This window comes from Pteropus medius, unplaced genomic scaffold (genome assembly GCF_902729225.1).
Source record: "Pteropus medius unplaced genomic scaffold, Ma_sr-lr_union100, whole genome shotgun sequence".
Taxonomy (NCBI): Eukaryota; Metazoa; Chordata; class Mammalia; order Chiroptera; family Pteropodidae; genus Pteropus; species Pteropus medius.
Window position 1 is genome coordinate 20,055,283 of NW_024342467.1, and position 22,571 is coordinate 20,077,853.

At 46.7% G+C, this 22,571-nt stretch overlaps 1 protein-coding gene across 2 annotated transcripts in view; it reads left to right on the plus strand.

Moving 5' to 3' along the window:
- Window positions 1-22,571, plus strand: part of EEPD1 (endonuclease/exonuclease/phosphatase family domain containing 1) — an 89,630-nt gene that overhangs the window by 40,736 nt on the left and 26,323 nt on the right. For both annotated transcript variants that reach the window (XM_039862750.1, XM_039862749.1), the window contains exon 3: window positions 12,849-12,900. In XM_039862750.1, the coding sequence (XP_039718684.1) occupies window positions 12,849-12,900 (52 nt within the window). The remainder of the gene's footprint in view (window positions 1-12,848; window positions 12,901-22,571) is intronic.

The window sequence follows — 22,571 nt, forward strand, 5'->3', positions numbered from 1 at the left end:
TTTTTTCCTTTGGAACGTTCAGTTACTCACTCTTACTCTCTTCCTGAAAAATAAAAGAGGTAATTAACTTCTTAAGACAGTGGCAATGACTAGTTGAAAGCAGCAGTGACAAGCCTAGCTGGGCGTGTGTGACACTCCGTCTGTTACAGAATATTGGGCGATGGGCGGACAGGGCCGAGAGCAGAGCCAGTCTCGTTTCGTCTTGAAGTGTCCCCGAGGAGTCATTTTGACCGCGTAGTACGTGAAATTATCACTCTTTTCATGGCTGAAAATATGGGATCACATGTAAAGCTTTTTTGAGCTTTAGAAATATTCATTTTATTGTGGCTTGACAGGCTTAGGATGAAAACAGCGGATGGAAGAGGAGGAGTGGGTGGGCAGAGAATGGGGAGTACATCCAGCTTAGGAGGGGCCCCAAAGAAGGAAAGCTTGAGGGGGTGTCTGAGAGAAAGCTCTGGAGGAGAAGCGTTAATATAGGGGTGGGGAGATTTTAAGTAGAGCCGAGGGCAGAGTTTCACGTAGGGGTCTGAGAATCTGCAGGGCGGGGTTCAGCTGGAAAGCAGTGGAGTTACCCTGAGGCCGGCCTTCGCGTAAATAGCATCAGAAGCCACGTCATTGGGCTGCAGCTTACTTTGAAATGCATCAAAAAAAAAAAGAAATGACGAATTGGTGAATGGTTAGATGGACAGGTGTGTGATGAAGCACACGGTGGAACGCTAACCACGGTGGAATGTGGGTGGCAGGTGTATAGGTGTTCACGGTATAGGTCTCAGAATTTTCCCGAAGGCTTGAAATTTTTTCATAAAGTATAGGGAACAAAAAGAGCAACTAGATGGCAAACCCTAACCTCGTGGACATTTACCGAAAAATCTAGGTAACAGGGAGTCCCCTGTGAATCCCAAAGTTCAAAAGGAGGGAGACCCCCCCCAATCTTAATCATTGACTTGATTGCTGACCAGAATGCATGAAAAATATGTGTTGCCCACTTCCATACTCACAGGATTTGGTGCACATAAGGAAATATGTATGTGATAGAAAAGATCAAAATGGTGGGAGGAAGCCTAGTGAATGGAGAGGGAAGACGAGGTCACCCCACGAGATTCTGACCACGCTGCTAGCTGGGGGAGGACCACAGGAAGGTGGAAGTGCAGATGGGAACTGGTCAGCTACAGTGTTCACCTGTTAACCAGGTGAGGTCGGGCAGGACGGGGACACTGTTCCCACAGTAGACACCAAAGCTCTTTTGATCTGGTGGTTTCTTCTCCCTCCCCCAATGCAAGCCAAAGAGTAACCAAAGAGGATTCGGGAAAAGCGTCTGGGGGCGAAGGCTGGGCAAAGTATTTTCTCTGAAGGAATATTATGTTCAGATGATACATGCAGCGTTTTTCTGATCGTACTGGGCAGATGGCTCCTTCTTGTGTGAAAATGTGCTGAAACAAATTAAGGGGAAAAACAGAGTTCCGAGGAAAAGTCCCCAGTTCACTTGGATTAGAGAGGTACATGGCACCAGTTTGAGGACCCCCTTGGTTTAGGGACATCTGGGCCCAGTCATCATAACCACTCGGATTAACAGTGACCAACAAGAACTTCACCCAAGTTGCAAGGCTTCATCTGTCACCCGTTGGATGTGGCACCAGGAGGAAATGTGGATTGAAACCGAGAAATAGCGTCAGGGCTCTGAGCCCGGGGCTTGAGTGGCCGGCATCACTAGCTCTTGCTACGCGACGTAGCCCCACATTCCCATCTCTAACAGAGCTGATGGTGCCCGGTCCCTGTGACACTGTGCAGAGAAGATGGGATGTTTATGAGGCACCTGGCTCCATGGGTGGCAGATGGTGGGCTGACGAGGACGTTTCTTCCCTTTCTTTACCCCGCTGCCTGATAATGAACCTAAAGCTATACCGCAATTCTTACAGAAATAACAAAAATAGTGGATAATTTTTCTTAGTTTGAGGAAAGAGTTTAACCCTTTAACTTAAAATAGCCTGATACTTCATTTCTTTGCAACATGTTATACAGCCTTATCTTTGGGGGTTTTCATCCTTATCATCTTTCGGTAAAGGGACTTGCAATTGGAATATATGTTATAGCTTTGAAAGTGTTTAAGAATCAGTTCTACGGTATATATTTTGCTTATTACCTGTGCATCTTTTTGTGTTCAGCTGTCGTGGATGACGGAGAACAAAACTGTGTTGCCTGCTCACCTCCAGAAATGTTATAATATTCTTTGTACTTCTTTGAGAGAGTGAAGCCCGGATCGATCTGGAATTAAAGTGCTAAGTGTTAAGGAATTTAATCGAATTATTCTATAGGAACAGGGGCACTGAAAGTCCCAACTTCACGAAGGCCCGGCACTGTGAAATCTGGACTTAGAGACTCCCCGCTTTCCAGAAACACTTCCGGACTGTTTGCCGGTCATTTAGAACCCATTTAAGTATGATTCTTAGGATTGAAAGCTCTATATCCTTATCAGTTCTGAAGAAGATGAGAATAGTGTATCAGATGTTGTCCAGATCGATTGAAGTTAAATATTAATAGCTATCATTTATTGGATACCAACTCTATACTTGAAGTCAGTACCCTATAATAAGTATCATTTCATTGAATCCTCACAATGATCCAATTAAATAGAATCATTATCTTGATTTTATAGATGGGAAAACCCAATCTCTGCTCAAATGTCATCTTGTGGGATAGGTCCTCCCTGATTTCCCTACAGCATGCCGGCCACTCTTGTTCACATGTACCTGGTCGCTCACGACTGCTTTATCCTGCTTTAATTTTTATAAACTCATTACATAAGCCGCCTAATCATTCTGAAGCCGTAAAATAGAAGTCGAAATCCCTGCCTCTTCAGTTGAAGATGAACTATCCCAAAGGCAGGAGTAAGAGAAACTAACGCTGTCGCACGTAGCTCATACAGTCAATCCGTGAATCCTTTGTAGCTGGAATCTAAATCTTCTGAGAATCTGCAGTGCGTTGGTGAAATAGCCCGAGACAAGCTCAGCAGAGTCCCTGACATCTGGAAAACACTTGGCCAGCGACGTTCTCCTCCCCCGCTTCATCGGTCCTGTCTGCGTTTCAGTCTGTCCCTGTGCCTTTCCTTCTGAACTTCCCAGGAACAAAGTTGTCCAGTCTGGTGTAGTTTTATGTCCTGTGGTTAAACCATGCCGTTAGCTTTCTAATGGGCTTTCCTGTGGGGCCTCAGACCTCAGATCAGGTTAAACGTGTTAGCCTTTTCAGAAGTGGCAGTAAGTAGGCAGTTTGCTGCTGACCAAAAAAGTGGATGTGGAAACGCATTTTCCAGACTCCAGTTGGGAGCCGACCTCTCTTCCACTGTTCAACTGCCCCATCTTGGGTCTGATCATTTTCAGTTGTTTTTAGTGAACGTCAGGCTTCATTGCCTCTGGCCTTTCCAGAGGTTTGTGCTTCTGGAGATTTTCAGAAAGCGCTGTCCTGTTTCCACACTGTGGGTCTCCCTGTGAGCCAGGACCTGGGGGGCCTGAAGCCCTGCGGAACGAGACCCGACTTGGAGATGGAGTCCCTTTGGGGTACTTGCCCGGCATGGCGGGTAAAGAGCCCCGTGGTCTGAGAGGGAGCCAGTCTTTTCGTTTGCCGAGCAAGCTAGTTGCTAAAAATGGGAGACCAGACATCGTCCTGCCTTTCAGAGACATCCTCTCAGAAACATTTGGCAGCCATTGTTCATGAGGAAGACACAGCCTTGACCTTGGTTCCACGTGTCCCATGGCTTGTAGCACCTCCTGATCATTCCTTGAGATAACCATGATGACACACACACACACACAAATCATGAAAACTCACAGGCCAGCAAAACATAAGAAAGAAAGGACTGACAAATGCCAGAATCTCCTGGTGTCAACTGGTGATAGCGATGAGGCCGGTAGAGCTGGGCTGAAGGACCCTGCTCAGGATTTAAATCATGGCACGAAGGTTCACGAAGACGAGGCCCTCCCTTACCACTACCCCACACTTCCCGAAAACAGGCCGAAAATAACTTCTACCTTCTCCATCATTGATCCCTGACCCACACGCTGGAAGCAAAGTCCAACTGGTTGGCCTTTCTTTTCTACCCTCAGTTACTGCCTTGGACGTGGGTCCTTGTTAACTTATCTCTTTCCTTTCTTTCTTTTTGTCATATATCCAAGTAGAATAAGGAAACAATGGAATATAGCCAGATGGGATGTGAGGTAAACGGACATGATTTCGGTGCATTCTAGTAAGTCTAGTCCCCCAAAGCAAAGTGCTACAAGCAGGGTGCATGCTGAGAAGTAGGGTGCTTTCTGCCTTGAGTTGATCGAGAGTCTCTGAGGAGAAGGCGAACCTCATTAGAGCGAAGGTTCCGAGTTGACTGGAAGCTGCGCCCCTCCCCGCCCCCCACAGCAGGTGTGCAGAGGAGATCCATTCTTTACACAGGTGGACAGAAAATGGAACCACTGCCCACTCACAATGTCTGTTGAAAGTCTTTGGACTGGACAGACTTTTCCCTGTTTAAGAATGAATAAAGACAAAAAAAAAAGTTTTGGGGGAAAGTCTTGCAGAGCAAGGTAAAGGCAGCAGCTTCTAGAGACCCAGAAACAGTTTTCACTTCTAGAAAATCATCTACAGCAGGATCCAGAAGGGACTCTGGGGAAAATGCGTGGACTCCTCTGCTAACACAAAGGCATGGCCTCCCTGGAACAGGAACACAAAACCTGAAAGGAGCTGGTTTAAGTAAGGGAAGGTTTGGGGGAAACAAAATCCTGTAGGAGAACTAAAATCCAAATTAGCAAGAGTACGGAAGAGTATCAGAGTGTGGTCAGCCGAGTAGTGTCCCCCAAAGAATAGCCACCCCTGAATGCTAAACCACCTTACATGGCGATAAAAAATGCAACCAACCAACCAAACAAAAAACCCTCGACTTTGCAGATGTGATTAAGGTAAGGATCTTGAGAGACAAAGAGGTTATCCTCCACCCGGCAGTCTCTAAATGCAATCACAAGTGTCCTTGTAAGAGATGGGCAGAGAGAGATTTGATGACAGAAGAGAAGGCAGTATGACCACGAAGGCAGGGATGGAATGATGTGGCCACAAGCCAAGGAAAGGTGGCAGACATCAGAAGCAGAAGAGGCAGAGAACAGATTCTCCTCTGGAACCTCTAGAGCGATTATGACCATTCCAGCACCTTGATTTTGGCCCCCGGATACTGATTTCAGACTTCCGGCCTCCAGAACTACAAGAGAATACATTTCTGTTGTGTTAAGTCACCAAGTTTCTCATAACTTTTTAGAGCAGCAGCAGAAAACTAATACAAATGCTATGGAAAATAAAAGCAGTGGTGTGAATGGAGGAAAAAACACTTAAGACGTGGTTCTGGAAGACACAAGGAAGAAAGTCACAAACAAGACAGAAGGTTATGCATGTGGAAGAGCTGTCGGCTCACATGTGGGTTCCTGGAGTGGACAATTATTGGGATCAGTGATCAGGCATCACACACTTCCCTGAGCTGAAGAGACTCTGGATGAATAGAAAGGAGTCACCCGCCACATTCGAACAAACTTAGGGAAAAGAGACCCGCATCGGGGCATACCCTGGGAAGAATATAGGGTAACAAGGATGAAGTAGGAAAAACATTTCGCAAGAATCCAAACAAAGAAAAGAGTAGCAAAAATCGAGGTGACTCTAGACTTGTGCTCTGCAACAAAGCGCCTGTGTCTGCAGAACCTGTCGGAAGATTATAACCCCAGGGGACTTTTTTTTTTTTCGATTCAGATATATTCCCAGGTTCCGTATCACTCCTACCTAGATGCGGGTTCAGGGAATCTGAAATATTAAAAGCTCTGATTATCAGGTAAATTTATAAACCATCTACAAAGTTTTGGGGGTAACGTCATAACTCAACAATTTCATATTGAATTGAGTTGTCTTTTGCATATCAAACCAATCAAAAAATATTTGCAGACATGGAAGGATTTGGAAACATATACAAACAAGTTCCTTTCTTTAAATTTTACTTCAAAGATATATCGCAGAAGCTCAAGACATAAAACAAAATCATGCCGAAGAATAAGCCCTGGAATCTGGTGACCAAACACATACAAATGCCACATATTTTTCTTAAGCCATAGAATGAAAGACAACATTGTGGCTGTATTTTGGATCAAAACCCTGGAGTACTGTCAAGAGCCATCAAGAAGCGAGGAAGAGGTAAAGGTTTGTGATGCCGTTGTCTAAAGTATGTTGGTACCACCCACCCCCCCAAAAAAAATATTGTTTCCTTTATTCTAATATTTAGAGAAGTATTAACGGCTAAAGAAAGGCTCTGAATAATATTAGTACCACTGTCCACCATGGACGGAGGTTCGTGTGTGACGTGTTGTTGCGTTAGTACCAACTTCTGGCGACCCTGCGAATGAGTGACATCCACAGTGTCCCGCCCTCAACAGCCCCGCTCAGCTCCTGTAGACTCATGGCCCTGGCTTCTTTCATGGAGTCGATGCATCATGTCTTCGGTCTCCCTCTTTCCCTGCTGCCTTCTATTTCCTCAGCATTTTCATCTTTTCCGAAGAGCACTGCCTTCTGCTGACCAGGTGCCTGAAGGAGGTAAAGCTTCGGCTTTGCCCCCAGCGATGTCGCAGGCTTACACAGTACTAGGTACTTTACCTCGGTCGTTTCTGTTCCAGGCTGCAGGGCCAGATGCCAGATCCCTTCCCTGCCCCCTGCACCAGTAGGGGGCACAGCTTGAAGTCTCGCAGATTGAGTCGGAGCCCTTCCCTAACCCCCACACCCGTATGCAAAACAGGTGTGCACTGGGACATCCAGACACAAGTTCTTGACGTGCCCTTACACTGGGAGATAGAAGAACAAAACTCGTCGTAAAGTAGACCCCAAAAAGTACCGATAGGTTTTTAAAAGCAGAAAATGTCCAGGGAACTTCCTTTAGCCACAGTATGCTAGAATTATAAAAAATACAGATCATAACATTGAAAACCCAAATACTCAGAGACAGAAAAATGCAGTCCAAATACTGTAGAGTCCAGTAAGAGATCCTAATAGCAACTGCAGACTGGGCAGAAAGTAACGGGAGGGTCACATAATGAAATTTGAAACAAGGACAGTATTTACTTAGGGAAAAGTTTATGGCTTTATGTAGAAGAAATCATTTGAATAGATGAATATCCAACCCAAGAAGCCAAACAGAAACTAAAGAAAACAATGGAAAATCGAAGAAAAGGAAGTCATGAAGATGAAGGTTAACCTTAATAAATTAGTTAAAGAATGGTAGACTTGGTAAATCCTGGAGCCAGTTTTTTCAGAAGACCAACAAAACAGACCGATTTCTCACAAATGTAACTTTTAAAATAAATAAAAAATATTTACATTCATTAAAGAGCAAGGAAGGGTACATGACCACAGAAGCAGAGGTTGTTTTTGAGTTAAAAGTGATTACTAGCCCAATTCTGTGCTCAAAAATTTTAAATCTGAATGGAGTGGCCAATTTTCTAAGAAATTTCTAAGAAATGGAAATTTCCATAATTGATTCAAGCCGTTGAAACCCGGAATGGAACCAAAACCATGGTGCTGTCATCAGAGAAACTGCCTGTCCACTGTTTTGCAGACTGGCTCTTCCAAACCTGCCAAGAACAGCTGCCCAAGCTAAATTCCACGTGGACCGTTCTGTTCTAATCAGCACTTCGCCTTGGAAGGAGGGCGAGATTCAAGCCCGTGCTTGGCAGTGAGGGGGTGAGGGGCTGGGAGAACCCGCACCGTCCCTCGAAGCCTGTTCTCTCTTCCCAGGCGTGCGGGCTGCTGACATCTAGAGGCTGACGTCGGCCAGGCCGTCCCCGCCGCGAGCCCATGGCGGAGGAATACACCGCATTGGGGAAGACAAGTCCGCGTCTAAGCCGGTGGCCTCTTCTAAGATGTGGCGATGGATCGGAAGAGAACTCGCCCTTCCCCTACTCGGAGGCAGTTAACATGGAGCCTTCCTTGGGAGGGGAGGGGAAAGAGTTCAGAGACCTGGGTTGACCTAGTTTCTTAATTTGACTTCCATGGAGTTTCACAGGTGGCCCCCAGGTCCTATACCAGGACATGTGAATAGAGAGTGGCCGTCGCCTGTGGCCACCAGCCGGCTATGATTCCACCCTCTCTCCATCCTCTCCTCTTGGGTCCCCTCTCTCCCTGCTGGCAGGCAGCCTGGGGTGTCCCCCTGCTGGTCTCCTGTGCTGAGGATGCACGTGAAAACCCCTCCCTGCTCGCTCGCTGGCCTCCAACCCGGTGGCAGTCTGGACTGGGACACTCGGGATAGAGCTGGTGGCTCTGGGGTTTGGCGTGGCTCTGAAGTTTGAGGATCTTCACATTCTTCTCCCCTTTTCTTGCAGAGGAGGTTGTAGACATGCTGTATTACAGTACAAAACAATGACTCTTATCCCACCCCCACCCGCCACTCATGCAAATGGTCATTACTCTCGGAGAGGAACACTCCTATGATTATATTATTGGGGAGGACAGTGAGGAGCCGTGAGAGGGGCCGTCCATTTACACTTTAATAATTACTGCACATTGACAAGGTGAAGGCTCAGGGCTCTGCCTTCTACCCCTTAGCAAACCGTGCTGTGAGAAGCCACCTTACATGTCTACCTAGATTTCCATCTAAGTGCTTCCCCTTCTCCATCTCCCACCTACTCCTCACCCACTAAAATCTGGCACTGTCCCCACCACTCCCTGAAACCTCTCTCTCCAAGAACACCAGCCTGACCTTCTCTGGCGTCCCTCAAAATCAGAACTACTGCCACCCGTATCTGGCATCACCCTCTCCCCTCGGCTGCTGGGCCATGTGCTTCTGGGTTTTCTCGACCCTCCTAGTGGTTCCTTTTCCCTGACAGGCACCTGTCCTCTGCCTGTCTCTTAAATGCTGATGGACCTTGGGCTTCTGTCCTTGGCTGTCTTTTTCCTCCACACGGTTTCCTGGGGCATCTGGTTTCCCCAGACGCCCATCTCCATGCTCCCAATGTCCACGTCTAGACCCAGGACTGGAGGTCCAGCCAGCTGCCTGTTCGCTCTCCACTCGCAGGCCCCACAGGCCCTTAAACTTGTGTCCCAGATCGAACTCACCATCTGCAGCCCCGCTTTGCTCCCTGAGGAGATGGTCCCTTCAGCACCCAGTTTCGCAAGCCGGAAGCTGAGCTGCTCTTCCTCTCGCTTCCCCGCACCCGCTTCTTCATCAGGTCGTGCCAGCTGCTGGTCTTAAGGCGAGTAGCCCAAGGCCACTTCCCCACACAAGCCTCCTCCACGCTGGCTCTCGCTGCCGCCAGTCTCGTCCGCCACCCAAACCCATTCTCCACACCAGTCATCTTTCTACCTTTTTTGAGCATCGTCTGTCCTGGGCCCTGTACCACACCATCAGTGGCTGCTCCCTGCCCTCGAAGGACAGCCTGCACGCCTTAGTGTGGCTTAGCCAACGCTGTGTGCAGGCCTGGTCCCACATGCTTCTGCAGAACAATCTTGGCACCCTCCTCCACACACATAGCACCCAGACACCCCTGTGTTCTCTGGGCAGTATGTATTCCCAGAGGGGGCCATGCTTACTCTTCTCTTTAAGGGGGAAAAAAACACAGCTTCCTGAAGAAATCCCATATTATAAGCAGCCGTAGCAGTAGCTTCTTATTAAAATGCATGGTTTCCATTTTGAAACTCAGACTATATATCCGAGTGTGCTAGCATCTTCTCTGCGTCTTTCTCATCTTTTCTCCCCCTGCCCCTTAAACAATCTCTCCTCCTGTCGCTGGGTTTTAGTAGTATAAGCATGTCTGTATTTTTTCCTGCACCTGCCCCCCACAATAATACTATTAATATTGGTTTTAGAGCAGATGTTAAATCAAGTTTAATCTCATGTGCCAACTTCAATAGCTTGGTTGTAGCTCCTGGGGTGTTGAGAAGAATTCTGAAGCTGTATCTAAGTGAAAAGGGGGAAATTCTCAGGGAAAGAGGTGGAGAGGGTTGGAGAACAGCCACGTGCGTGCTAAGCGTTTGCCGTCGCCATTCGAGAGGAAAGTAGACTGATGAGATCAGGGAGCAGCAGCCTTCAGGGTTTGACCTAAATAAGAGTTAACCGGAGATGTTCTAATATCTTTTCATTCGTTGCCTGAAACTGTTGGTTTCTAGCTCATGTACTGTAGTGGTTTGGATGTAGTGTCTTTGCAGAGAGAAAAAGAGAGTTATATCTTAACAGTGTTTAAACCTTTTCTCTGACCTGTTGATAGCTCATATCTGATCCTAAATTGGACTTTATGATCATAAAGAGAAGCAGGAATGAGAGACTATTTAAAATATACATAAATATTTTTCGGTGGTTATCTCAGAAGCAATCTAAGCTTCAGAGACTTGAGTCATGACAGGAAAGACCTTAGCCTATAAATTGCTGTCCAGATTGGCCACCTAGAATCTAGACTTGTACGTTGGAATCAGAATGTGCTGAGTAGCCAGTAGCTTTCACCTGTCACCAGACACATCCTGTTAATGGCAGGCGTTTAATACAAAGGCACGTAGCACCTCTCACCAAGGGACAGTCGTGTCATTTGGGGCATTCTTTTTCAGATGGAGAAACTAAGGCTTTGCACTGGTTTTACCTCTGCAAGCTGCAATGGGCGAGCTATCATCGTGACTTGGCTTATGGGCCTCTGGGCCCTGCCGGGAGGCCAGTAAACAGGCCTTGAGCGCTGCCTTCCACGTGTCAGTTACGGACACTGCAGACATAGTGGTGAGAAGGCCCGTGAGCGCTCCCAGCCTCAGAGAATGTCTGTGCTGGGTAGGAGGAAACAGACAAGAGCACCCCAGCAAATAAATGCTTTACGATACCAGTAAGTGCTCTGAACAAAAGAAAACGTGGTGACCAGGGACGCTGCTTGGAGGAGGCAGCGTTTGCACTGGGAGCGGATTGATGCGATGAGTTCGAGTCCGTGTTGCAAAGCTCTGGGGGAAGACGCTTCCGAGGCAGAGGAGCAGCACAAGCAAACGTGTGCAAGAGATGAAGGGAAGTCAGTGGGATCGGCGCAGAGGGAGTGCCCGCGCATCCTGTCCATCAGCCCTGACGTTTGCTAAATTGTTCTTGGTGACGGTAGTGGTTTCTTGTAAGCCTTTAAAACCTTTATGGCACTTCCGGGAGTTGCTTTTAAGTCGATCATTGCATTTGGTTGGATAGTGCTCGCCAAGTTGTACGTAGAGGTTACAAAGAATTCTGTAAGTAAAGATGAACCTTATCATGGGCATAGCCCCTTCTGTAGGGAGGTGTGTGGCACGGGGGTGCCCATTTCTGCTCCAGACAGCCCGTGCAGGTTGGTGGGGACAGGGGACATTGTGACCAGCCACCATAAACAGATTAGTTGGGTAAAGAGGGAACACAGAAACACCAACAGCTGGCCTGTTCCCTAAACAATCTTGCTGAACCCTCCTGCTTCCTTCTGTGTGCTGAGGAGTCCAGCCTTGGATGCCTGCTCATTGTGTCCATGAACACTTCAAAAGTCACTTGTTACAAAGGGAAAATACCTCCCCCGTAACACCTGCATCTACTTCTGAACCTTCTCGTCTCGGTTGCTGGCTGCAGCCTGGGCTCTGGCCCCTAAACTGGAATCTGGCAGTGTGTGTCCACCCCACGCCTTCTCTCTTCCCTTGGTGCCTTCGCCTCTGTAGTCACCCTGTAGGTGGCCTTTCTCCCAGCCCCTCCCCCACTGACAAGGCTAATTCCATCCCTCTTCCACGAAGCCGTCTCTGACCTCTGCCGAGCTGGACTCCTCTGTGAGTCTCGGCCTGTCCACTTGGCGCACCGCACGTCATATTCTGGTCTGACCATGGCCTCCAAGAGGCTACGAGCTCCTCGTGGGCAGGGAGCATGTCATTGGCATCGTGCACCCACAGCTACCAGCACACAGTAGGCTCCGTCGATGGGCGGCTGAGCAGGCCCTCTTTGCAAGCCGTGATTTTAGCCTTTTGCTTGTTTTCATCAAAGGGACATCAGGGGAAGATTAATACAGAACATGGGCAACTGTTTTCTTCTTCATATCCTATGAATTTATTCAGATTCCTTGCATGAAGCAGCTATCCATTACTTCTAGAATGTTTTCGTGGTGACGTGTACATAACACTTAACTCTAATTTTAGCCATTTATAAATGTACAGCTCAGTGGTATTGAGCATATTTACCTCGTGCGGCTGTCTCCGGCATCCATCTCCGGAACTTTTAGCTCACCCCAAACCGAAACTGTGGACTTATTAAACAGACTCCCCATTTCTCCCTCCCCCAGCCCCAGAGAACCCCTATTCTACTTCCTGTCTCTGAGATACCCTATCTAAGTGGAATCATACAGCATTTGTCTTTTTGTGTCTGGCTTATTTCATTTCATAATGTCCTCAAGGGGCATCCATGCTGAAGCACGTGCCAGAATCTCCTTCTTTTTAAGGCTGCATAATATTCCATTTTATGTACGTGCCATGTTTTGTTTATCCATTCATGCATTGATGATACTTTAGTTGTTTCCACCTTTGGCAATTGTGTGAATAATGCTGCTATGAACATGAGTATGTGCAAATATCTGTTTGAGTCTATGTTTTCAGATATTTGGGGTATATGCCCAGAAGCGGGATTGCTAGATCATACGGTAAAATCACTTTTACAATTTAGAAACATTTTTAATAGTTCTGAAATGGTAATTTCAATTCAAGCCAAAGGCCACCTTAAGATGGGAGGTGATGTAGAAATGCAGGCTGAAATTTCAGACTTTAGTTCTTGTGACCTGTGTGATGCTCAGTGGCATGAAGCGCTTTTTTTTTCAAGTGTGCTTTTAATTTTTTTACAGCATCAAGCTTCTAGCTGTGCAAGAACTACTTGACAGAGAGGCCCTGGAAAAGGTAAATATTTTACTCTTTCTACCACACATTCACAAACTTAGAGCAGAAGGCCACACACCAGAAAAATTCAACTCCCTGTTGCCAGAGATAGCACTTACTGCAAATCGGTCAGTTATTTCATATTCTTAACCTTGCAAACTTTTAATCAAGACCCCCACATTGTTCATATGCCACTGACGCTTGTGAACCTGACCTCGCTTGGCGCTTCAGGGCTGTGTGAAAGCAGAGGCTTGCCCTGCTGTGGGCCCAGCTCCGAAGCAGGGTCCCTGTGCCTTGAGACGCCACACACTGGACGCCGCCCGTGTACCGGACTCTGTGCTGGCCACTCCGCTCAACCTCTGCGTGTATGTGTCATTATCTGGGCAAATGGATGATAGAATTGAGCCCCGGCGTGTTTACATAACTTGCCCAAAGAAAATGAACTAAGTGGCAGAGTAAGAAAGTGAACGCCATTGTGCCTTTTCCAGTTCAGAGGCAAGTTCACGAGTTCGAGACTCTTTTTAGGTCCCTCCTGAGGATTGGGAAACTCCTCCCACCACAGACGAATGTTTTCACCACTCGCTGGAGGAGGTGACCTGGTGTGTCTCTGGCCCGCAGCTGGGATCCTTGGCCGATTATGGGTTCGAGTTCTGTGTGCGAGGTGGGGTCGGCTCTATAAAGCGGGTTGGGCAGGGGCCAAGGGGGCCAGGCTCCCGAGTACCACGCATGGGCACCCCCAACTCATACTGAGCTGCTCCCCTGGGTAGCTCAGGACTCTCCCCAAGTATGTGACTTTGGGCATTAATTAGAATCTATACCGTTAACAAAAAAGAACCTGGTTAGAGAGATGAGCACCAATCGCTATTATTTTATTTGTAGAATTTATTTTATTTGTCACTAAAGCGAATTAAGTTTTTAAGCACCAGGCCATGACGTGAGGGGAGGGAGGGGCCTGGGCTCTGGCTCTGAATTTTAACATCCTGGCAGCCTCATTGCCGCCACAGGTAGAATGAGGACAGTGCTGCTGCCTGACCTCAGAGAAGCGACACGAGACCCCAGTGAGTTAGTGTAGTGGACGGGATTTCTAAATGCCAGAGCACGCGAGTCATAGTAATTCTTAATTGGTTATATTAATTCTTAATATGTACCCAGCCATCAAAGCATACTAGGGGCCAAGAGTTTATGAAGATTCTGGGTCTGGTCTTGAAATTTTAAAAATGTTACTTCTCGAAAAACAATCATCTTGTCGGTATCCACTGCAGTTACCAGACAAAGCCGGTAAACACATGAAGCCCATGTACTTAGGTGTCTCCGTGTAATAAAAACACAGGCACCGGAAATATCGACCAGGTCTTTGGAGCTGTGTTAATATCAGATCCGAGAGGCCGCACAGTTAAGCCAACTTGGGGTTACTAACCGCTTGTGGGATCTCACAGAAGGAGGCTGCCATGGAACAGGGCTTGTCGTGTGGGGCTCAGACAGCCTGAGTCTGGAGCCCGCCCCCTCCTTCCTAACCGGGTTATTTTGGGTCACTAATCCTCTTTGTGCTTCAATTTCCTAGACTATAGAGTGGGAATCTTTATAATCCCTAGTCCGCAGAAGTTTTGAAAAAGATTAAGTAGACAGTTGATGTAAAAGACTTAATGCCATGTCAGGCGCTGAGTGATCCCCAAAAGTTAGCTGCTGCTCATCTTACTTCCCCATCTTCCTCCCTCTTTCTGATGGCTTTGCATTGTTCCCCTATCTCCCTACATGGCCTGCCGACAGTTTTACAAGACGGTCTGAATGAGCACGGGGGCCAGCTGGGAGCCGAGTACACTCAGCTTCCTTCTTCCTTCTTTCGTATGCGTGTGTGTTCATTCTTTCACTCACACTACGGGCCCTGGTTGAGCTTTCTAGTGCCAAGCAAGTAGCAAACATTTCCAGAAAAGGCCAGAAGGAACCAGTCGATAAGAGCCTGGGAGCCAATTGCATTTCGAGTGGCACATGGTCTATAACCTGGCACTTCTGTTCTTTGCACCAGTTTATAATAGCCTCATCCCCGTGGACAGGTTGGAGAACCAACAAGAAAAGTTCTTGGCAAACTGTAGAGCTTTGCTACTCAAAGTATGGCCTGCAGATCAGTAGCATCGGAAGTTTGTTAGAAATGCAGACTCTCAGCCCCGCCCCCCGGACCCCCTGAATCGGTGTGCATTGTAACAAGACCCCGGATGACCCTCCTAAGAAGTGTCTGTTATCACCATCACTATGGACGAGTTCATCTTTAGAGAGAATCTGTAGGTGTCAGCTTTTTGCTTTTGTGACCAATTAAGTTCCTTATTTTTTTGCACCAAAAGAGAAGAAGGAAACGTCATCATTGTACTTGTAAGAACCCAGTTTTTATCTTTAGTTTGCCGGCCTCTTCCTTTCGTTAAGAAAATAGTCTTATTTAATAGGCAGAGCCAGCAAGAAAGGCCTCAGTAATACACACATCCTGCAAACTTCAAACCTCTTTACCTGTCTTTGCAGCCAGACTTCAGATGGCAACACGCCTTTGGGCTTTGCGCTCACTGAACTGACATCCCACCTAGGTGGGACTGGTGACGTCCAGACAGACAGCCCCAACCATGGGGACCTGCTCTTGCCTTTGTCTTATAAGAAGGAAGCTATTCTCAAGAGGTATTTTCCTCACAGGTGTAATTGCAGGTTATATCCGACCAGTAACATATTCAAATGATGTAAACGTAGATAATATGAAATGCTAAAAAGCAGCAGCAGTGTTTGGGAGTCTCCGAGACAATGTGACTTCTAGTACTTTTTCTCCCTCACATTGGGCATTTTGTAATGACTTTAGGATTTTAGTTTAAAGTTATCAGCCATTTGCCTGATGTGTACGTTCTCTGGTTTCGGGTAGCGAGCCCGTCCATTTCAGAAGAGCTGGGGCTCTCCTGGCTTCTGCAGCACACGGGCAGCTGTGGGGGGACCCTGTGGAGGGGAGCTGTGCACCCTGCTTCCACCAACCTCACCTCTGCTTGGCTGCTGGGCCCAGCAGGGGACCTTCCTTGGAGGCCTGTAGAACTGCTCTCGGGGTTCCTCTCCGCCTACAGCTCTGGGGTTTCTGTTTCTCGGTTGATCCTTGGGCTCATGGCAAAGGTGGGGAACTTCTGCTTTTCCTACTCTGTTGTCTGCTTCCTCTCTCCAGGGTCCATTGTGAGTCTGGGGGCCTCCGTGTTCTATCTGCCCTACTCACCATCAAAACACGCTTTCTGGGAAGAGGTGGATGGTGCACACGTGGATGGACCCCCGCCTCCAATAGATCTGTAGGGTTCCAGGTTTTGTTTTTTTAACCTCTTTAAACACTCTTTGTCTTAATTCAGGTGTAATAGCTTAGAGTGGAGGTTGGGGGATGCTTGAGAGACGGGGGTCTCTGAATTTCTCTTGTCTACTAACACTGTATAGAGCCATTTCCCAGAAAAGTGACAGCGATTTGTCGTTTATCTAAAAAATAAACTATAAACCATACAGTTAATAATCTTAAGTCTGTATACCAATTTCTTAAGTCTTTCTTTAAAAAGAAAAACTGTAGAACCATGAGAAGATGATTTAACATGCTTAAATGTCAGGACGTGTGACCTTCCTCTGAAAAAGTGTTTTGCATTTGAGGGGCTTTTATTTGTCAAACATCCATTAGGTGCTGAGAGCAAGGCCTTGCTCTGAGAAGGAGGAGCACCATCTGACGCTGTGCTCTTTGCTTTAAGAGTGAGACCGCTTTTGTTTTTCTCAGCTCGAGTCACACAGACTTGTTTCCCAGGCTTTATAAACTGGCCCACCTAATGCCTTTAAACGTGGCATTGCATGAAAGGAAATAAAAATATTGCTACAGCTTGATTTAGTAAGATTATTTTTCAATGACCTTTTCAAACAGCTTCCTGCAAAGCGGCACACAATAGTTTGTTTGGCCGTCATGTCCAGCTGGAGGTCACACTCTCCCTGGAAGGGCCAGAGCAATGGCGGACCCGCCCCTAGGCCCGCCCGACTTATAGCTATTGTCTGTCCCACCCCCAGCTCTACCCTTGGCCTCTGCAGGTCGTGACTCAGCTGTCAGTCACGAGCTGACTGCATCCATCCTCCGCCCTCTGGAACCCGGGCTCTGAGGGCGCATGGACTGGGCTCGAATCCACTCTGCCGTGTTCTAGCTGGGGGGCTTCTTGGGCAAGTTACTGACCAGCCTCAGTTTCTTTTTAACATTGGGGCGGAGGGGGGAGTGTCACAATGATACCTACTTCACTGGGATGTTTTTTGTGAGAATTAAGTGAGACAACGTACAAAATAAAAGAGATTATATATAGTAAGCGCCAGAATAATGTAGCGCATGCTTTCCCTAATTAGCTTCTGCCGCCGTCATCATCGTCATCCATATCTTACATTGTCATTGTTACTGATGTCCTTCTCCTCCTTCTCCGTTGAGAAGCCCAACCCGAGATTGATTTGTTCCCGTCAGAGGATGTTAAAGAAGGCGTTACCTGCCCCCTGCCCCATCTGCCAAGTTGTCTAATACGAGGTGCCTGCCAGTCTCCCGGGCCTGCTGCTGCTAGGTGTTCTCCCCAGAATTTGGCTTTGAAGTTCAGCTCTTAGTTTACTTTTCCCGCAGGTGGAGCAGGTGATCTCTGAGACCTGTTTTGGTTTTTTACGTGTGGGATAAAGTGGATACGTCTCTCCAGCAAGCGAGGGACAAGTAGCAGGGCAGGGACTCCTCCAGCCAAACCTGGTGGCGAGCATTATTGGAATTAGAATAGCTTTGAGGTGTTTTCAGAAGGAAATAGGAGGTAAATAATTATCACATAGATGTGTGTGAATATCCTAAGGGTGCAGAGTGCTCGTGCCTATAGTGGTGATGGCGTTTTGGGAACACACATGCATATTCACAAGCCCTAGCTCTGTTGTGACATGTTTGTGGAGTGTTTTTCACTGTGATTTGGACTCCCAATTAATTTTGTTTGTGCGAGAGTTGAGCGCTTACTCTGTGCCTAAATCGTACTACATACGGGGGATAAAGTGATAAAAATACATTTGAATGGCATATATAGGACCCCAGAATGTCAGAGCTAGGGGAGACTTTTCAGATCGTCAAATCAGCCCTGTCACTTTGCAGCCCATCTCCCAAGGTCTTCTTGACTCTGGGCATCAGCTTTAGCAGACTCTGTGGGTGCTTCTACCCCTGCCCATTCCAGAAGTGGGAGTAGGCTCAGAGGGGCGGTCCCTGGGCCCGGTGATGGAGGACTGACACCCAGGTCTTCTGACAGCGTGATGGATAGCGCAACAGACGTGGCCTAGTGGTGTTTGTCCCTCAGAAAGTGGCTGGGGTTGGAGGAGGAGGCAGCAGGAGATCTGGACTCCAGATGTGGACACTGTCCTGGGAGCATCCAGGAGCGGACCTAGTGGTGGTGTGAGGGCTGCATGGCCTGCGAAGAGAGCTGACAAGGGACTCGTGGAAGGATGGGGAACGTGCAGCAGACGCCCCTTCGTGGAAAGAGGGCAGACGCTTGGTTCGAAGAAAGAGGGCGGCAGCAAGGACGCAACCCCCCGTGGAAGGATGGGGAACGTGCAGCAGACGCCCCTTCGTGGAAGGATGGGGAACGTGCAGCAGACGCCCCTTCGTGGAGGCTCAGGGTCAAAATGAATTGCTTCAAAAATCTTAACTAAGAACTCAAAAATATCTTTAAAAAACAGTAATCTGTATTTATTTTTAAATACCAGAATGAGATTTTTCAGCATCCTTGGTTTACTTTTTCTCACGTGCTTAGTCTGAGCTTAATTTGAATGCCGTCTCGAGTGGTCAGTATTCATGTATCTGTTAGATTTTTTTTTTAATGGGTTGAGCCAGATTAGTGTCTGATCACGATTACACTCATTGTAATCCCATTCCTGGCGAAGTTCCTTTCAGCGGGCAGCTTGCTACCTTCCTTGAAGGGGCCAGTAAGCAGAAATGGGAGCCCCTGTGGAGCTCAGTCCCTTTTGGAGTCTGGCTCAGGCCCATGAGAGGCCACCACAGCCAACCGCTCACCAGCTCCACTGCACACTTGGGCCTCCACCTCCCCCACCCCCATGCTGGAAAGGGCTCTTGGCTGGGGTCCCCCAAGCACCTCAGCTGCCAGAAAATGGAGCATTTTGGTGAATTGTGGGCCAAGCTCCACAGCGCATTTGAAAAAAGAGAAGGTGCATTTTCTCCTTTTAAAAGCATCACAAGATGCCATGTATATTTAGGGGCTCCGATTACCTTTCTCTTTTTATGAAAAGCTCGTATTTGAAGTGAACATAAAGTGGAACCCTCAGACAGGACTTCTAAAGTCCCTTCAGCTTTTCAGCTATCAAAGATAAGCGAATTAAACAATGAGGGACCATTTTAAATTTACGACATTAGCAAGGTTTCTAAAACAATAACATGCGATGTTGAAGTAGTCATAAAACCAGCGTCCCCATTCATTGCTGGGGAAGGGCGGTGACGACGCGCTGGCCTTTCGTAAGCTCTTGGGCAGCATAATTCATTAGCCTTTGAGATGCCCTTACCCTTTGACCTGTGACCCAGTTCCTGGGAGCACATCTTAATGAAACGGTCCGTAAAAATGGAAAATACTAAGCACGCTATACCATGCCTTATAGTCATGAATAACTGAAGGCAGTTCACTGCTCAGTGGGGCAGGAAGGGTTAAAATGATAATACCCATTAAAAATGATAAGTCTTTTAGCCTTGTGGAAATGCGTTATAATATTTACAGAAAGGCAGAAGAAGCAGTTGTACCCGTTGTAATTACAACACGTAAAAATGCACATTTATTCTTTCGGCCACTATTTATCGAGCACGTCTCTGCGTCAGGCAGTGTGCTGGACTGGAAGACACGGAAGTGACCGAGACAGCTGCCATTCCCACCCTCGTGTAGCTCACAGAACTGGTGAGGAAAATTAGCGATTATACTAATGCCTATTGAAAAACGACAGTGATAAGCACTGTGACAAAACAGAACAAGTTGTCTGGAGTGGGGCCCTCACCTAATGTCCTCATAGCATCGAGGAAATATGGAAAAGAAACACGATTAGGTCATTTTTTTTTTTTCATTGAAAATTTTCTTTATTATTGATTTAATATTCCTGGAATCAACTTTTTAAGTATCAGGTGAGAGCTACATGCCCTCACCCCAGAAAAACATAAAAACACACAGGCACCGATACGTCCCGGCGGATTTGCATATCCTCAGACCTTCTCTGTGGCACCCCTCCGGCTCATACCTCTGGGCCCTGGTGAGAATGAGGTTCCTTCCCCTCGCCCAGAAATGCAGAAACATCTTCTCTCATCTACAAAATAGTGGCCTCGCCAGGAAAGTTTCCTCAGAGTTGGACAAATCAAGGCTTCCCTGTGGCACAGCGCCCGGGATCCCTGGGGTCCTCCACGCGGTCGGGGTCCAGGTGGATTTCAGGCAACATCACGTCCCTCCCGCTGCCTTTCCGTGGCCTATGGTGTGATCCCGTGTCCGCTATTCCGAGGGGACCCTCGGCTGACAGCGTCCCTGCACTCCCATCCCCCGCTCTTTCTTCCTGTAGCATCATCATTTCCTCCGCTGGTGACTGCGGACATATTTAGGTCTCCCAAGATGCGTTACTACGTGTCCTCCTTTTTGCGGTTGTCCTATTTCTCCTCCTTCCTGCACGCGTAGATTTCTTGAATTTACGTAAATCCTCGCCCTCCACAGCCAGTCTTCATCCCTCCTCAGCTCCCCTCACCTCCTAGGAGTCCGGCCCCTGTCTCAGTTAATCTAAGAAATTATAGCTTGCCTGAGCCAATGTCTACCCTAACTCAAAGCATTTTTATTGTTAAAAATTTTGCTTTCTATCGTTGGAAATTATTATGAAATAATTTTACATAGAACTGTAACATTTTATTTGTAGTTATCCATTTTTTTTTTTTGGTAATTTTTATAGACCTATTTCTGTTTTTATGATGAATACATAATGAACTGATGTGGAAATCTTTTTCTTTTAACTTTGAAGCCATTTTGATACAATGCTATGAATTTAGGAGTAGGACAAGGAAAGAAACCAAGCCTGGGACTTCTTTTTCTAGGTCAGCAGCATTGCTGGAGTCTGAATCAACTGTCGTCTTCTACTTGTGATGGTTGTCCTTGGTGTTTGATTACTTTGTCTTCATACTCTAAAAGCTGTGTTACTTATTAGTCTCCTGATTCTAGATTTATAGAGGAAAAAAAGAGGAATCTTACAATAGCCATTTGGATTGCAAGCTCAGATGGAGACCGTGGCGAGTCTTATAATAAGAGCAGAAAGATCATTTCGTCCATTCAGGCTTCAGGGTCAAGGGGACCAGAAAGAATCACCTCTCTCCACGCTCGCTGAGAATCTTATTACCGTCAAGTCGAGAGAATTTTGCTGGCCTCTGCTGGTAGCTCATAAATGATGGGCTGGTCTTCTGAACATGTCGAGCCCATGATTTAAACATCACGTGTCCATGTTAAAACTTTTCCTATGCTGACTCCCTTTATCCTGGAAACGCCCCCTTTCCTCTTTGAGAGGCCATCTGGAGGTTCTAGTTCTGGAAATGGCAGAGCAGCTTATATCAGAATAATCTTCCCTCAAATAATTATAACTCTGGGTAAAATGCAGACAACTATTTGAAGGCACGTAAGAGCAACCCAAAGTAAGCAGAGACTGTAGAGGCGTCAACCCTCAAAAGAAGGGGCCAGCCCTGGGTGAGATCTATACGTTTTTCCCCGCGATGGAAGTCCGCAGTCTATGTGGGCTGTTAGAGCTAGGCAGGAAGTCTGGGGGGATGTCACAAGTATTCTCTCTTTTCTTGGATAGTCTGCCTAAAGCTTTCTCATTTCTTGTTGAGCTTTTCAAAGAACTTTTGGTTTTATTGCTTTTCTCTCTTTTCCTCCCTCTATTTTAGTCATTTCTGCTCTAATCTTCTGTGTTTCTTTCTCCTATTTTGGGTTTAGTTTGTACTTCTTTTTCCGGTATCTTAAAGTAAAAGCTTAGGTTATTGATTTGAGATCTTTCTTCTGTACTAATAGAAGCATCTACAGCTATAAATTTCCCCCTAAGCACGGCTTTAGCTGGATAGCATGAGTATTGGTATGTTACATCTTCCTTTTCATTCATCTCAAAATGTTTCTAGATTTTCCTTATGGTTTCTTCTTTAACCCAATGGTTATGTACAAGTGAGCTGTTTCATTTCCACTTATTTATAAATCATGTATTGTCTGTTTCCTCCTTTAACTCTGTAAGTTTTTGCTTTACGCATCCTGGAGCTATGTTACTAAGTACATATATGTTTATAATGGTTATGTATTTCTGATTCATTGACCCTTATTAGAAAATATCCCTCTTCTAGGAACCCCTTTTGTTTCAAAGTCTGGTTTTCTTTGATATCAGTGTGGCCATTCCAGCTCCCTTAGGGTTGCTGTCATGATAGATCTTTTTCCATCCTTTTACTTGCAACCTCCTTGTTTCTTTGAGTCTTGAGTGTATCTCCTCTACACAGCATGTAGTTGGATATTGTTTCTTACTCAGTTCGACAGTCTCTACCTTTCGATTGGGTTATTTAACCCATTCACATTTAGCGTTATTATCAATATGGTTGGATGTATGTCTGCCATTTTACTTCTGGTTTTCTGGGTCATTTTTTGGTTCCTCTTTTCCTCTTT